This window comes from Nestor notabilis, unplaced genomic scaffold, assembly GCF_000696875.1.
Source record: "Nestor notabilis isolate BGI_N333 unplaced genomic scaffold, ASM69687v1 scaffold1755, whole genome shotgun sequence".
NCBI classification, from domain to species: Eukaryota; Metazoa; Chordata; class Aves; order Psittaciformes; family Psittacidae; genus Nestor; species Nestor notabilis.
The window spans coordinates 27,844-45,255 of NW_009927646.1; the positions used below are offsets into that span (position 1 = coordinate 27,844).

Genomic DNA, 17,412 nt, shown 5'->3' on the forward strand with positions numbered 1-17,412 from the left:
ATTACAACGAAATCTTCTGAACTTTTCTGTCAGGTTGTTTTATCATTATTAATGACACAACAGAGCAGCTTCTCGGAATAACCCTTAATCAAAAAGGCACCGAGTCACAGAGTTTTTATGCTTGTGCAGATAGTGTACATGCACACAAAGAGAATGGCACAGACTGTGATTAAAAATGTCATAGAGTATTTGACAACAAGGAACACTGAACTCAGTATAGATTTTAAAATCTTGTCACAGTATGGACAGAATATTACAGAGACAAGTAGTCTCTTTGGCCACCTCCTGTGGTCTATCCCCTTCCTGCTCCCCCAGGAGATGTGTCACAGGTGTGTGATTAGGGATGTTAAAAGTGCTTGCCATCCCTGGCTCCTTCTTTGAGTATTTATTTAGGAACCCCACTGTAGATCAAGCCTCCTAAAGGTTGCTTAAACTTGCTGATGCTATCTGCCTCCACAATCTCCTGCGGCAGTTGCAGAAATTTGCTACCCACTGCAGAAAGAAATAAATTTTATGTTTAAATACATCTTCTTTTTAAAACTGCTTTATATTGATTGTCTATTATTTTCCTTACATTCCTTACTCTTGCATTGTGTGGGGAGTAACAGCTTTGCTGTCAGCTCATCTACTGCCTTTATAATTCCAAAACCCTCACATGTGACAGTATTAGACCTCACCTTTTTGGTAACTTGAATGGTCTGGCTGGCCTGGAAGGGGGAAAAAAAAGAGAGTAATTGAAAATGTATGAAATATACATGCACACGCCAAGTTAATTCTTCCCATACACGGATACGCAAATAGATTATTAAAACCAGATACTTCAAGATGTGAATTATTTTGACAGGCATACAGTCATATTCAATTGAGTCTTTGTTCTCAAAAAGCTGGCAGGACAAACATTTGTTGGGAAGCACAAACGTGATCAATAACGCTCTGGGGACAATGCAGGTACCTTCTCAATGCATCTTCTTGTATATTTGCTCTTTCCACAGCTCTCCCAGCCCCTTCTGCATGCAAAGATCTTAGTAAATGGGTATGTTTTAAATCTCTCTCTTCAAGCTTTACTCTTTCAATTATGCCTCTGTAACTAGATGGCAAAACTCAACAGAATGTAAAATCTAGTTTACATAAAACTTTCAAAAGTTAACTAATTTGGATTACTCAAAAAGGTTAAAAATATCAAACACAACCATTCCCCATCCTTCCCTTTTTCCCATCAAACCCAAACTACATTTCCCTCTGTTTCCTCCACCTGCAAAATATATTCAGTGCTGAACAAATGATGATGATTAAGTTCTTCAAAGTTCGGCAGGGTTAAAGGTCACACCTGCTATCAAACTGTTTTGTTTCGCAAAGCATGCATTAAAAACCCCTGTGTACACCCGGCTGAATTCCAGCAGTGTAACCAATCCCTTGCAGCTGTTGCGATGACTCTATTATACTGGTCAATAGGAAAAGTTATCCCTGAAAAATATCCCCCCCTCCCAATTCTTTAGTTATGCTCTAAAATACAGAAATGCATGGCAAAACCAGATCCTTCCCACTTCATTAATGCTGCTGTATCTAATTTTTTAAGTATTACATTTTCTTTTACCCGGTTTAAATAACATCACTCCAAAAAAGTCTAGACAAGAAGAAAAAAAAACATCCTCATCAGTTTTCATGCAAAAGAAATGGTGAATTCCATTATTTTGCTGGGACAAAAGCCAAGTTGATCTGTGCATTAAATTACCTCCATGCTTCATTCTCACAAGTTTGATAGCAGAAAGTGACAATCACAGTTGTGACAGGACTAGCACAACCAAGTTATTACATAAATTACAGTCACTGATTAAAATCTAATCTATGCACCAAGGGGGGAGAAGTGAAGTGGGAAGAAAGGACAGGCTCTATTCTCCTGCCATTCATTGCAAGTCTCAGCACCTATTCAACAGATTCTTTGCTTTATCCTGTCATTTCCTAATGGCAGAGTTTAGACTGAGCATCAGGAACAATTAGGAACTACAGAAGGGAAAAAAACCCCAGACGTTTCCCAACATGTATTTTGTTGTCCAGCATCCTTCTGTGTAATACGGTGAAAAGGAGAAGTGGTGTTTTTAAAAAGTGTTGTTATAATACTTGAAGGAAATAACTGTAGGAAGCAACAGGAGGATGGACTGGTTTGGATTGTACTACTACCGCTCTAATACTCACCACTCCAGCCTAAATAAGCACTTAGAACCACAGTCTTTCTACCAGTATTTTGAACAACAAGGTAATAGAAAACATTTGTGCTTTTGTGTAAATACCAACTTGAATAGAGGCAGTTCACACAAACAAGAAAAACCTATTGCTTTACATATTCCTCAACCTGAGAAAGATGATGACTAGTGCTCTGGCTTCCTGAGGGAACACATTCTGGCCATTTGGCCACATCCTGCCTTCAGGTTCTCAATGAAGCCAAAGTTTCCTCTCAGTTGCAGCACTGAAGGAATTTTCTCAGAAGAGTTAATAGATTGGCATGAGTATAACAAAGAGGGGAGTTTGTTCCTGATTTCAAGAATCACAGTGGAAAGCAAATTCTGTAACTTTCATGTCACCTGGACATTACATGGCACGAAGCCATGTTTCACAAACACGTTCCTCAGAATGGGATCATTCCAAATGAATTTAATAAAAATTGTGGATAGTTTACTGCTTTCACATGTATTTGTTTCATTAGCCTAACGCATTTCAAGGGAATACAAAGCTGAATGTGTCAGAGAGCAATAAAAGTATCTAGATATTCCAAGACACTCTTTTGCAGTCTTTCTTCACAAACCTCACTTGTGAGAAAGGTAAGCATCCCTCTTTGTCTCACAGCACATGGAATAAATGCTAGCTGCTTCCTCAGCAGGTGCAAGAAACCCTGCAGAAGGTAGCCATGAAACAGGAAATTAGGAAAACAGGCTGTGTTTTGAAGCACAGTTTCAAGAGCTTTCTGTGTTAGCAGCTCTCAATAACCTAAAAGGTTGGAAGAGATACCAGTATGATTTTGAATAGGAACATTCCTGCCTACACTGATAGTAACTTCTTTTTTTTAAAGTCAGTTAAAAATACATTCTAAAACATACATTTAGAATCATAGAATCATAGAATAGTTGGGGTTGGAAAGGACCCTAAGAACATCTAGTTCCAACCCCCTGCCATGAGCAGGGACACCACACACTAAACTAGGTCGCCCAAGGCTCTGTCCAACCTGGCCTTGAATTCCTCCAGGGTTGGAACATTCACAACTTCCTTGGGCAACCCATTCCAGTGCCTCACCACCCTCACTGTGAAGAACTTCTTCCTTAGATCTAACCTAAAGTTCCCCTGTTTAAGTTTAAAGCCATTACCCCTTGTCCTACCTCTACAGTCGCTAACAGAGTCCCTCCCCAGCATCCTTGTAGGCCCCCTTCAGATACTGGAAGGCTGCTATGAGGTCTCCACGCAGCTTCTCTTCTCCAGGCTGAACAGCTCCAACTTTCTCAGCCTGTCTTCATACGGGAGGTGCTCCAGTCCTCTTATCATCCTCGTGGCCCTTCTCTGGACTTGCTCCAACAGCTCCATGTCCTTTTTGTACTAAGTTATCCAAACAATACCTTCCTAAAACATTTTAAATTCCTATTGTAACTCCTTATATTACCCTAAATATTTGATTCCTGATTTCATGCCACTTAGATGCAATTAATTTCTATTTCACAGTGGAGTTTGGATGCAGAAGGGCTTTCCTTCCCCCTTTTTTTCCTTGGAGGAACAACAAACCAGTTGAACTTTGGGCTAAATTACAGCCTGTGGGGTTACTGCCCTGACACGGGGCAGCACAGAGGCAGGGACTGTTGTGCCCTGTTCTAAGGTGTAAGGAAATAACAGCATCATGGATAAATCTGACACTGTCAGTATAGGTACTTCTCCTGAAAGGTGCCATCTCCCAGGTGGAACCAGCACTCATTGAGGAAGTGCTGCTCTTCCTCAAACCATTGCCTGCCACCAAGCAGTATATTATGAATCCCCAGCTGACTAGAAGGATCTCAAGAAGATATGTACCAGCCTTTGCAACCATGTTCCCTACTTGGTTGCAGGAACTGGTCCCAGATGAAAACATACTGCTGATAAACACCACCCCGTAGCAAATCCAGCTGAGATCCACACTCACTGACATCTGAACATGAACAGTGACAACCAACTAGAATTTCAGGGTCCAAACCCAGGTACAAGTGTAGCACGGAAATGGCCACAGACAGCAACTTGACAGAGTAGGAAAAGCCCAATTCTCCAAACAATCAGTCACAGAAAACTAACTGGTCGGGTGGCTGCTCTCCTACGTTTTGGCACTGAGCTGCACAAAAACTGAAAATCCATGTATTCCTTACAGCTATTTATCATAAAGTAGCTGTCATGGGGCTGTAGAGCGGTCACTAATAATACTGCAGATAAAGCAGCAGCAGAAGCAATCATGACAACTGCTCCAGCAAAAGAGAGTAAATGAAAACTATAGACACTGCAGTAGCCCTGTAACACCTTCAGTTTTGGGCAGCATGAACAAACACTTGACAATTCTGTATAATCTCAATTCTGTTTTCCTTATGCAGGTGTTCATAAGAAAGATGTATTATTTCTCTTGATACCAGTAACATTACATTCATAAAAACCACACAGCCCATTTGTGAAATAGTGTACTCTTTAGGACATAGACTATATCCTCTTTTTGAAGCACTGTGTATACCACAGGTGTCTAAATGTATTCATACAAAAAAAATTCAAAAGCCAATAGAAACTAATTTTGCACTCTTGCTTTTCACTTATTCACTTGAGCAAAAAATGTTGTTACAATAAATACCTGTACTTAATGGGGGAGAGGGAAATCAATATAAAGACTCCCCTGACCCAAGATTATGAGGTGTTTAACCTCAATGCTTTATTTTGCCAGAGGGAAATTATTCCCTTTGTTGGTGGATCTAGTTACAAGAAGCGATAAAATACAGTTTCTTGTCATTATTACACTCGAGGATAAGCTAAATCCCTGCAGCGTATAATGGGATACACATCATACTGCACATCTTCCATTAGAACACACAATACAAACTAAACCCCTGCAGAGGAAGAAAGTTCTCATGTTTTCAGAATATCACTGACCCATAAGAACAGTTAGAATTGCATTTAAATATCAAGCTAGCATTTGCTGCTATATGAGATATAACACCTATGTGCTTTATCGTTTTAACAATCACTGCAATCACAAATCCAACAGATTAAGTTGCCAAAAAAACTTTTACAAGCCTCCCAACTTTTTTTTTTTGCTGTGATGTGTAGTTTTCCTTGATGCTAATAATGAACTCTCTAGATGCTTTTAAACAGTGTTTTTTCTAATTGTCTGCACTCAGCTTTACTTATTTACAGCTTTAAAGAATCAGACAACCCCCAGCAGAAGGATGTTGTAAAGATGACAAAGAACTCAATTTTGTAAGTTGCCTTTTTTTAAGGTATTCTTGAAAGCAAGAAAAATGCAAAGAATTTTCTTGTTCTCTCCCACGTAAAGTGTCAAGGAACAATCCAAAAGGATTTTATCTTTTTATCTCTAGATCATTAGGGTGATAGAATCCGGGACAAGCTGCTGTTTCATCCCATTAAAAAGCGTGAAATCTCAATGTTGCTGCTTTGCTTAACCTTATACTTATAAAGTATTTCTGCTAAGACTATTCTTTCGCGTAAGATTAAGCAAAATTAACGTCTTTGTAATAGAAAGACCAAAAATCAGTATGCTATTTGACATATGATATTATAGATGTCAATTCACATTTTTATAGTTGAGATATCAAGCTTTAGAAAGGTTCTTGACTGCTATTTTTGTATTCTTACCTACCTCTTCAGTTCCACCTGAGGATCTGCTCTATGTTCACAAGCAAGTATGAGCAAATAATATTGCCTTTCTGCAAGGAACACAGTTGTAAGGGAGTTAATAATAAAATCATTGCCCAAGTGATTCTTGCTCTAAGTTTAGCATAAAAGTGTATGTTTTGCTGACCTACAACACGCACACTGGGTAAAACCAGACTCCTTGCACATCAGTGGCAAACCCTATACGCTTAACTAAACCAAGGTTTTGCTCACTTACTTTCTGCTACAAAATCAGTATTAAAAGAGGTAGCCTTGACATCTCCTAGTGACAGACTTCTGGCTTGTGCCAGCATACAACAGGATAATATATTTCCATCAAGTCAATAGAAAAGGTGAATGCAATAATATTGACATCCTATACGTATGTATTTTCATTTGGAAGTTATTTTGATAAATTTAGTATCAGGGCTGGAAGGAAAGTCCATGAAAAGTGGCTGAGAACTTCGGGCTTGTCTAGTTTCATAGAGAGTCATAGAACAGTTTGGGCTGGAAGGGACCTTAAAGATCACCTAGTTCCAACTCCCGACTTAGTCTGGAGAAAAAGAGGCTGAGGGGTGACCTCACTGCTCTCTACAGCTGAGGAGAGGAAGGGGAGTGGAAGGTGCTGAGCTCTTCTCCCTAGTATCCAGTGACAGAACGTGCAGGAACGGTTTGAAGATGTACCAGGGAAGGTTTAGACTGGACGTTAGTAAGCATTTCTGAGAGGGTGGTCAAACACTGGAACAGGCTTCTCACAGAGGAGGTCGATACCCTAAACCTGTCAGTGTTTAAGCAGGATTTGGACAATACCCTTAACATACTTCAACTTGGTCAACCCTAAATTGATCAGGCAGTTTGACTAGACAATAGGTCCCTTCCAACCAAAATAGTATTTTCTCTTCTATCCCAGTATGATTCTCTATATGCTAAAATTAAAACTTCTGTAAATTTATAATATACAGATGATGAAATTGAAACGCTCCCATAAACATCTCCAAGATTTGTCGGGTTTTCTCCCCACCTCTCCTTTTCCTCACTGATCCATATGAATGGTATACACGCAGGAGCCCAGGATTTACTTACCAAGTCTTCATTGTAAGGTTCCTTAGAAAACAATTTTTCCAGTACTGACTCCTAACGCCTCGTCCCTCATCTTCAGCAAGTGACTAAATACCAACTATGAGGAAAGCTCTTTTTCTTAAGAGCACCTACTTGGTTCACTTGTCTTGAAGGGGAAGTAAATCATCTTCTCTGTAGGAAGTATTGACAGTGTATGTGGAAGCCAAGTGATATACACCCTAAACATAGTTTTCTTGCATTCTTCGTTCCCTAAACTTGTCTCCAATTAGTGTAGCCACTTTTAAAAATACAGTTTTCAAACTGTCAATAAGAAAACTGTCAGACATACTCAGACTAGATTGTCCCAGCTTTAAATGGCCAAGTTTATACATAATGTCAAGTCTGTTCTTTAAAAGGTTTAATTGAAGCTATATATATATATATATATATTCCTTTAAGTTCTGAAGTACTAAGGGCAGGACCAGATATAGCATTGCCTGGCAAGTTAAACTAAAGTTCTGAACTATTCAAGACAATAAAAGAGGCTTAGTAAAATACCACCATGAATCATTATTTGAAAACAAGCCAGCAGCTAATTTGGAGCAGACTAATATTATTTCAAGATCCTTCACAAGTCTCATACTATTAGTCTTTTTTCTTTTCTTGGTAATTACAGTGAAATTAATAAATATGTTCTGGGATTTAAACGATGACTAGAGAAGTTTTCAGCTTTTTTATTGGCAGAAAGTTCCTTCCTTCGAAATATTTTATTTCAAAGCTGGTTTTATTACACTTCCCAGTTGAACAGAGCAACACAAGGTTGTGGTCACATCTTGTATTTCTCTGACAGACAGGAAATTAACACGACCCAAGAAATCACAACATACACACCAAAAACCTCCATCCCATGGTACCAAAGAGAACAAAAGTGCCTATTTCTACCAAGGTATTTCTTCACAGAGGCTGAAATCCATGCTTTTATAGGCATTAATGATTGACATTAAGCATATGTAAGTTCGACTTTGGAGTAGGGAGACTTCAGACTGTCATATATCACAATTCAACTGGTACATGCTTCAGTCTTCCTTCCTGTACAGATGTAAGAATTTGTCAATGTAAGTCACTAGGGGGTTCATTTTTGCTCTCAGAAAACCTCCTTTAACTACAGACCTCTTTTTGAAGGTAGAATATAAGCCCTTCCAATTGCTCCAAATTATTCAACTGACTATGGGACAAACACTAGTTTTTATCTTTCCACACATTTAAACTCTTACAGCAAATGAAAATACTGCTACTGAAGCAATTTTGTTCCGAATTCAGCAAAGTATTTCACTTCAAACATATATTTTGGTGTTGAGCCGCTGTTCCAATGTCTGTGAGTTTAGTCATTTAGAATACCCTAATTTTTAGATGATAGAACACAAGTGTATGTTCAACACAATTAGAAGATTTAAAGGGATTTAGTCAGCAACTGCACAAAGAAGGCTCTCTAGTTTATGCTGACAGTGATGAAAAACCACATATATAATGCAACATCACTCTCTGTACCACCTGAGATTAAATTTGTTGTGTTTGCTCAGTAAGCAAGCCAAAAAGGGAATATTTACGGGACATTTAAAGGTTTTCAGTGTTGTAGCTAAGGCACTAAACAGGCACTGCAAGATTAAACAGACCATTAAACAGATTCAATATAATCAAAACCATTAACAAAAGTTCATCCATTTGACTGAACAAACATCCAACAAACTGGAAATGTAATGCAAGAATTCTGTGGAAAGGTATCCCATTAATATCACTGAAAATACCGGAAAAGCCGAAGCAGTGATGCATGAAAGCTTTTCTAGCCCAGTACATTCAGCTATTCATCGTTTTATTAAAAACAAAACCTAATTTCCAAATACACAGGTCAAGCTTTCTGAAATATGACCAGGATTATACCTGTAACTTCCCTTACCTGTACTGTTAGTGGTACCACATCTCATTTCTATTTTCATTGATAGTCAAGTCTTTAAGGGACTTGTTTGTTCAGCAGACATCCTGGGCAGAAATCTCACAGCAATCTTAGTGCAGCAAAATTAATGTCAAATTGCTCAGGCACTCTCTGTATTTCCTCTTGCATTGTATTTGGGGGGTGTGGGTCTGTGTGTGTTTTGGTTTACTGTTCAAGCACTTAATTAAAAGCATGCACATCAATTACTACTTACTAGGAGATGAAGACAACATTGAAATATGAGAAAGGAAGGATGAATGATTTTGAAAGGAGCTAGAGACAGAGACAATGATGGTAACTTACAAAGGGTTTTCCAAAGTTGACATCCCTCATTCTGCACTTTTCCTCCATCATAAGGAATACTGGAAACTTTTAAGAAGTACGAATATCCAAATATTTCAAACTCCACCTAAAAGTGCTGAAAATCAGATCACTGGTGACATTTGATCTTTCTTCTCTCGTGTTGTCTTTTCCCATTTGAACCTTATCACAACTTACAATTAAAAGTGCAGGAGAACAACTATACATGGGCAAAACACTCCAACAAACTACCATCGTTTTGGCTGCTGTGCTATGAGGGGTTTTTTTTGATCAATACATGTATATAAATGCTCAGTTTTAAGAGTCATCTCAAACCACACCGATCAGGCCTTCTCAAGAAGGAACACAGCTGATGCTGCTTTTCCAGTCAATTTAAGTACAAAAGAAAGGACAATGTTTTACCACTTCCCTCATATTATCAGCTTTAGCTCTTCTGAAGACTGTACTTCAAAGGCCCAGCAGACTGGTAGTTAAGTACTAGCTCTTCTGTTGTTCAAGGAAAGGTGAGGGATACAGGGCATGGGAAATCCATCTTTAAGCACACACAGAACCTGGACTTTGTAAATGGCAGAGACTAAAGGTCAAAAGAGGGCCAGGCTGGTACTCAGCCACACTCAGATGGAGCAGGAACCTTCCAAGTCCCTTCTTCCTATTGCAAAAATGCTTGCTTCAAAGCAATGTGAAGTCTAGACAACTACTAATGCTTAATGAGAACAATTAAAAGCCTGCAAAGATCCCCTGGACTGCCTAATGACTCAGGCTAGGTTTAAGTGCACTTAATATTTTGCTAGGTACGTTATTTTTAATTTGGTCAGCCACTGAATTATAAATAGCAGTTTTTATTTGTATTCTGGTCTCAGCATGTCAGCCCTTTACTTTCAGCTCTGTGCAAGGCTAATGGAAAGCACAGTGTGGTGTTTGCATAGCAAACAATGCACAGTAATTATCATGGGAAGAGTAAATGATTTAATAAAACCAGAAGGAAAGTCTAAAGATACCAGGGATAACACAAGACTAAAAGTAAAAAATAGGCAAGATGAGTAAAAATGAGAAAGCTCAGCTCCAATTCCTGACTGCCACAAAGAATTATTTCCAGGAAAGAAGAGGAACCAGTTCATTTGTTTGGTCATGGGGAGAGAGCTCTTCCTCCACATCTGCTCAACAGAGAATCCCACATTTGGACTCAGATTGAGAAGGATGCATGAGATTGTTACATGCTCCCTTTCCTTTTCTCAACTACATTAAAATCTCCAAATATGACACCGGCTTGTTGATGCTGTGACATGAAAGGGACCATCTAGTTTGTGATTCCCTTGTGCCTCCAGTCTCATCATTCTGAGAAGGTACTGGATAAAGAATTCCTATTTTGGCACGGAATAAAGAGCTTAAATGAGAAGAGAGCCAGAATTCATCTTGTTTCCATACAAATTACCAACATGCAGGAACTCCTGATCTACAGCATGAATCGATATTTTAGCAATATCCTGAACAGTGAATCACAGAATACCAGGTTGGAAGGGATGTCAAGGACCATCAGATCCAACCTTGAAATGATGGTAACAGCTTTTGCCTTTTAGATAAAAGTTTCAGAAACAACCTTTAAAAATCTGACCTAAGCAGGTTCTCTTTTTTAAAGATACCCACTTTTAATCTTCCTAAGGGAAGAAGCAAGTCTCTTACTAATAGGTAACACAGTCTATGCACGAGTTTTGCACAAAAGATGTTAGCGCACATTTCATACAAAAAGCAAACCTGAAAGTATCTTTTAATGCATCAAATACAGCAGAAGCTAACAACTATTGAAAGAGAAAATACTGAGATAGGTGGAAACTACTTTGTTTAAAAAACTCCATCTAGATCTTGTGAACCAATTAACGTTGCTGAAATGGGAATATACGTACACGTGTATATGCATAATCAGCTCTGCAAGCCATGCAGAATGTACTAGATAATAGTTATCCTTTTCCTGGAATCAAGCAGGGAGCTGTTTCATAACAAAGTCTTGTTATTAGGATTGGTATTTGGCAAACATTCCCTTGCTTTTTGAAAAAACAAGAGCTTTTTCTTTCTTTCTGGTTCTAATCTGTATGCCAAGTAACTAGAAAGAAAATATAAAATGGGGAAGAGGCAGCTATAATGTTCTACCCTCACTGCACAGCTTTTCATCTCTATTGATCTCCTTTTTAAAGTATTAATTAAAGTGTTAAGTATTCCAAGTCTATCTGCAATACTGTTTAAACAGTGTGTGGCACAGAACTCTCTCTGAGATACAGCAGAACTCAGAATCCCAGAACCAGGAGATAAATCTGAAATGCCAAAACAGTTCAAAAGAAGGCTTAAATCTAACTGAAAAGAAGATGCACAATAAGTCTGGACATATTAACGCTTTACCAGCTTCCTGATTCTAAGGCACTACGGGTTTTGCCTTGCTTAGAATGTAAGTTGGTCTAGCAAGCAGAAACTTTGAATCCAGCAATTTAAACTACCTAAGCTTTAGGAGCTAAAGCCTCCGAAGAAGGCTGGGGGATGAGGAACAACTCACATATATCCCAGTCTTAAATTTTAGCCAAGCTAATGATATGTTGAGGCTTTAAACTGATTATATTTTTGTGTTCTAGCTTGAGATGACTGCATGATCATGGAGAGATCATCCCATCCCACAGTCCTTTTGTCCTGTCCTTTTTACCAAAGATCATTCCAATGCTTTTCAAAAGAGTTCTTTCTACTTACCAGCTTTAGCTTAAGGCATTAACAGCATGGTCTTGAAATGTAAACAATGGTAGGTGATATACAGCAGGTCTCCTCTGAGCAAAGAGTACTCGTATGAATTTATTGGTTCAATACTGCAGCAGGGCAAGCACTACACACACACTGGCAGTTCGGAGCAGCTTCCTTACCGGCAGTACCATCCATCGGTTCTTTTGTAGCTCCCTGACCTCGTTCTCCCCTACTTTTTGTCTCCAAGCCCATAGATCTAAATTGTATCACCAAAGAGATTTCAGAAGAGTTGGCATCAAAATTAGCAAGCATACAAGTAGCTTTTAACTGTTTTTTTTCCCCATTTCACATTCAAATCTGAGAGAAGCAGTTCAAGGTGGTATCAGAGACAATAGCACAGCACTGTTACCCCATGCCTTCCACAACCCTGAGATGACTTACTGAATAATCTCTGCACATTCTTCCTCTTCTGCTCCTGTTATGTATGCATCTAAAAGAACAGACTGTGAGAAAGACCAGGAATGATTTTAAGAGTTTTCTGGTTTTACACTTCTTGACTGCAGTCTTTAGTTCTGCTAAAATATGCATCCCTTCATTATTTGTTTTATCCTCCTTTCACCCCGCGAAACCTGCTGCTGGGCTGTGTAGTTTTATTCTTCCCTAGCGACTCCTAACTCAGTGCTTCCAGTTAGCCTCAGCCTTCATGCTTCTTGCGCTTCTTCAGACTAACAGCCTTACTTGGTTCTTCTTTTTCATTTCTATCGTCTGCTTAGTGAAGTTTGCTGATGAATACAGAAGAGAGGGCAGCAAAGGAGGGGCATTAACTACTCACCTTCCAGTGGCTCTAAACCCCAGAGTTTTCTAGAGATACGTAAGTGCATTCAGACGAAACGGGTTACTTAAGTATGAGTCCTCCAAAGGGGCAGGGTAGAAAAATAATCTTCTAATAGTGCCTGAAAAGAACTAATCATACTGTGCTCCAAACAGCTAAGTTTAGAAACTGCTTGTCAGAAAGCAAATCAAGTCCTGGACAATTACATTCTGTTATGGAGATACAGCTGGAATTTCTCAAGGAGTGTTTGTGTGGTCAAGATATTATACCCACGAAAAAAAGAGGTATGAATACATTTGAACGAACCACATCTTAAATACGTGCACAAAACGACAGGGAACTTTGCTCAAGATCTTCCAGCCTCACAAAGTCATCCACAAGTCATCAGAATCACCACAACCAAGAGCTGACCTACTTTCATAACAGAATTTCTTGCCACAATCCCAACCACTACAAGTATTTTCCTTTATGCTACGAAGCCCTTTCCACCAATCTAAAAATGGTACGCGTTACCCAGACACTCATGTTACGGTGGACAGATGACAGTTGCATGTACTTCAGTTTAAACTTCAAAGCGGAACACATTGCAGAATTCCAGATCCAGCCAGCTTTAAGAGAATAGTACAAGTGTGGCATTATTTCAATCTGTCTTCTTTATATACTCCAATCTGCAATGATATACCAAAGCCACATTCCTTTAATGTTAGGTCACTGACAAATGTTAAGCCTTGGGCTTCAAAACCTGACAAAACCTGTCGTGCTGAAACAATTGGTTACCTGCCCAGAGCTGTAAGCATTAGCGATACAGTTTGCAGAAAGCATTCACCCCCCTCTACCTAATCACATCTTCCCTCCCTTAAACTTAAAACTATAGCAGTATTTGAATGCATTTTTTAAAAACAAAGAACCAAAATGAAAGCCAGTTTGACTACACACTGAATTTAGTTGATGTATCGTACAAGAACCTGCATTTTAAATAACCCTGTTAAAACATGCACATGTTAGAAAGCTGGATGATTTCCAGTTAGCCTCGTAAGAAAAGCATCTGGAGAAGAAGCTGTTGTGCAGATTATAGTCTCAAAATGTAATAAAATTAGAGTGCAGAACAAAGATCATGTAAGAATATCATACCCCTAAGCGTTACTCTTCTGTGTACAGAAAGTTACCTGAGCATATAAAGAGTTAATTCATATTTATCACCTATTCTCTTTACCACTGCAAAGTACCAATGTGACAGTTGGCTTCTTCCTGAGCATGCATTCATCCACCTGCAATGCTGCATCCACTCGCCCCGTTTTTACCATCTACCAACATGTCTCATTGACAGTGGCACCTCAGTACTTGACTCACAATGCAACAGGAGACCATTATATTTAGACATATCTTGTAGACTACCCAGAGAAAAAAGATGTCTTTGGTTCCATGCTGATTACACAAGTGATACAGTCAAATGTATGCATTGTCCAATAATGCAGCCATGGAGAGTTTAAGGAGTTAGAAGTCCAGCTTTCCCAATGGGACGTGGGACCTGAGTCTTATTTACCACATGTTTAGAGCTGAAAGAACAGGTAACAGCTACCAGAAGCTAGGTGGCTTTCAGAAGGTGGACTCGTTTGATTTACTGACCTATGAGCCATATTGCAAGTCTCTTCTCACTGAGAAAATTCAATGGCCTTAGCTAGAAGCAAGTCCACAAATTAAACAGTAACCACTTGATAGGAATATGTAAGTATTCTAATGCCTGCAGTTGAGTAACTAAGTATAGATGCTTTAAAGGTCAGGTTGTATCCTTATTTTGACTGCTAACAGTAAGATGACCATTTATCATACATCATTACTTAATTTCTGAACATTTATGTGCAAATGCACACCATGATGAGGAAGTGCAAGATGAAAAAAAAAAAAGGCATTGTGGCTTAAGATCCCAATCAGAGCAGTTCAAACAAAGTCTTTGTATTTATGAAGTGTTATGGAAAACATTATTTTACCATATCTGTTCTTTTTTTCTAGAGTAAGAACAGAAATCCAGATTCTGGATCATATTTGTTACCTCTCTTAAGATTATGGAATACAGATGAAGTTTAACAGTCCTGCTGCTCAGGGAATAAAACAGGGAAACCAGTGCACCCATTCTGACAGTCGGAAAAGTGTGACTGATTCTGTAATGGCTCAACCTCCTGCATACCTTTGCATACAAAATTATATGAGAGTTTTCATCTTTACTTCACATTTAAACGAGTATGGGGTGGAAAAAACATGTCTGATCATAAGCAGTTCCAGCAGCTGAGAAGATTTTTTCCATTTTCTGGCAGGGCAAAGCTGATTTGCACATTGTATCATTATCCTTATTTTCATCTGCTTTCAACTCAAGGAAAAGCTTTATTCGCTTTGACTTTTTCCGCATTACATATCTGTCCCAGACTGATACTCTCAGAAGTTTAAAATCAGTTCATACATTTCACCAAGATAAAATGGTCAGAACTGACTGAGCAATACTCAGAGCTCCAAGCTTTCAGGCGAGGATGCAGGTGTTGGCTGACAGGGAGAAGGGTAGATTTTATTACCCCAGTGAAAATTCATCTAGGTCCCACTCAAGAATAACCCTGCATAAAAGCTTAGAAGTGTCTTACTGCAACAGGGTATTTGGATTTTAGAAGTTGCCTCTTCAACTGACTGCTTTTGCCCAGGACCTGCAGGCTATAGAAGATTTTCCTTATGACTGCTGCTCTTTGTAGCTGGGACTACAGTCACTGGAACTCCAAAGCTAACTTAACAGGTAAAGAGGCAAGTTCGTATGAAGTGGGGGATAGAAAGGATTAAAATCTAGACCAATACAAAATTTCCTAATCTGAGCACGACTCTGAAGTTCAGCAGATACATACGCTGAGAAGACACGGGGATAACTCACTGAACCAGCTGACCTGACAAACAAAAACCACCCTTAGAATTAGAAGTATTGGAAGTGTTTTTCAACACATCTTTTTGAGGAAGTATGCGGTTTGGTTAGACTACACAGAAATAGCAGTTCACTCAGAGTTTTCTTAGTTATCTCTGTATTGGTTTGTTTATGAAAACTACCCCCAAGAAGAAGAAAAAAATGGCCTTTTTTCCCCCCCCCTAAAGAGCTAATTCGCTTCAGGAATATTGACGTAGCCCAGCAAAACTAGTTCCCTGGCTTGGTTTCTCCTGAAAAGAAAAATATAGCAGACATTAACTTGTAAAAACACTGGAGAAGAAATTTGGTTCATCTTCCTTTTACATCTTCTGCTTTTGCAAAAAAATGAAATAGTTCTGGGAAAGGTTACCCACACTGAGAACTAACAAATAACGCAGTCTGCTTACCTTATCCTGGCTACATGTTGCTGCACAGGCTGATGCTGAAAATGGTCAGGCCACTGATGGTGAAGGCAGAAGGATGGGGAAGGCTGAAGACAGCAGGCAGGCTGATATATGGGGGTGTGTTTTTGGCAAACAGATGCTGAATACTCAGAATGTGGCTGCATGCAGCACGAAGTCATAGGAGATGGTGCTGAGCTGCCAACCACTGAATGACATTCTTGCTTGTTATTATGGCTACTCAAAGAGTGATGGTATGGGCAAGGGTGGCAGCATTGTACCAACATCTGCTGAGTTCTTTGGTTGTCTAAAGGCAGAAAGGATGGCTTGATTGTACCATTAAGTTGGAGGCAGCCATTTGGACTCGCTTTTGTTCTTGGTGTTTCCTTAGATGGGAGCTGCTGGACTGTGACATCTCCGTCAGTAGCTGCAACAATACCTGGGCCAGTAGCATTTGACAAGATGCTGCCATTGCTCAGAACCACAGAGTCACTGACGTTGCTCATAGCCATGCTCCAAGTTCTCGATGGATACGCAGTGTTCCTGAAGAAACAAATAAGGCAAAGTTTACAGAGCTGCAGTGTTTTCAGATGCTCAGAAATAACTTTAGATTAAAATGAATAAAGCTCCTGTCTCATCTACATCTTTCACAAGTCAAGGAAATAGAAAAGAGTCATTCCCACACTGCCAGGAATGTTTTGAAGGACTTTGATTTGTTTCACAAAAAGTTGCATAAATGCTCAGTGATTAGACCAAGACATAAATCCAATGAATAGACACTTGACAGTCCCTGGGTCACAACTAACAAGCAGTGACTGAGATACATGGAACCAAGACTAAGCAACAGACTCTAGTTCTGAAAACAGATTTTGGTATAAACTGTGCAACCATCCACACCTTGCACTACAATTTGCCTGTGCGCTTTGAAAGCCAGCAGGAGACAGGACCACAGAGTAGAGGCTGTTTAATAATCATTAACGTGCTGGTTTCAGTAACCTCCTTTTCCCATCTCCAATTTCTACTGAAAACAGGGCATATTTGTATTTTGGAAGAAATTAGTTTAAAATGCCTCACTTAAATAAACCGAGCCACTTCAGCAGGCATCTGTCAGAATTTCTGGAGGGTGGACCAGGGCTTTAGCAGACACTCGAATTGTTACAAACACTAAACACATCCACGTTCTTCCCAAGCTTAAAAATAAAGAAAGCCAGGATTCAACTACTGCTGATTTAGAAGCTCATGCTTCTGAGTGACAGGTATTCCAAGTAAGAAATGTTGT

General features: G+C 39.2%; 1 protein-coding gene across 1 annotated transcript in view; it reads right to left on the bottom strand.

Moving 5' to 3' along the window:
- DISP1 (dispatched homolog 1 (Drosophila)) overlaps window positions 1-16,645 on the bottom strand; it is a 32,939-nt gene extending 16,294 nt beyond the window's left edge. The window contains 2 exon segments of the mRNA XM_010014129.1: window positions 678-707; window positions 16,140-16,645. Of these exon segments, the coding sequence (XP_010012431.1) occupies window positions 678-707; window positions 16,140-16,645 (536 nt within the window).
- Between the last annotated feature and the right edge of the window lie 767 nt (window positions 16,646-17,412).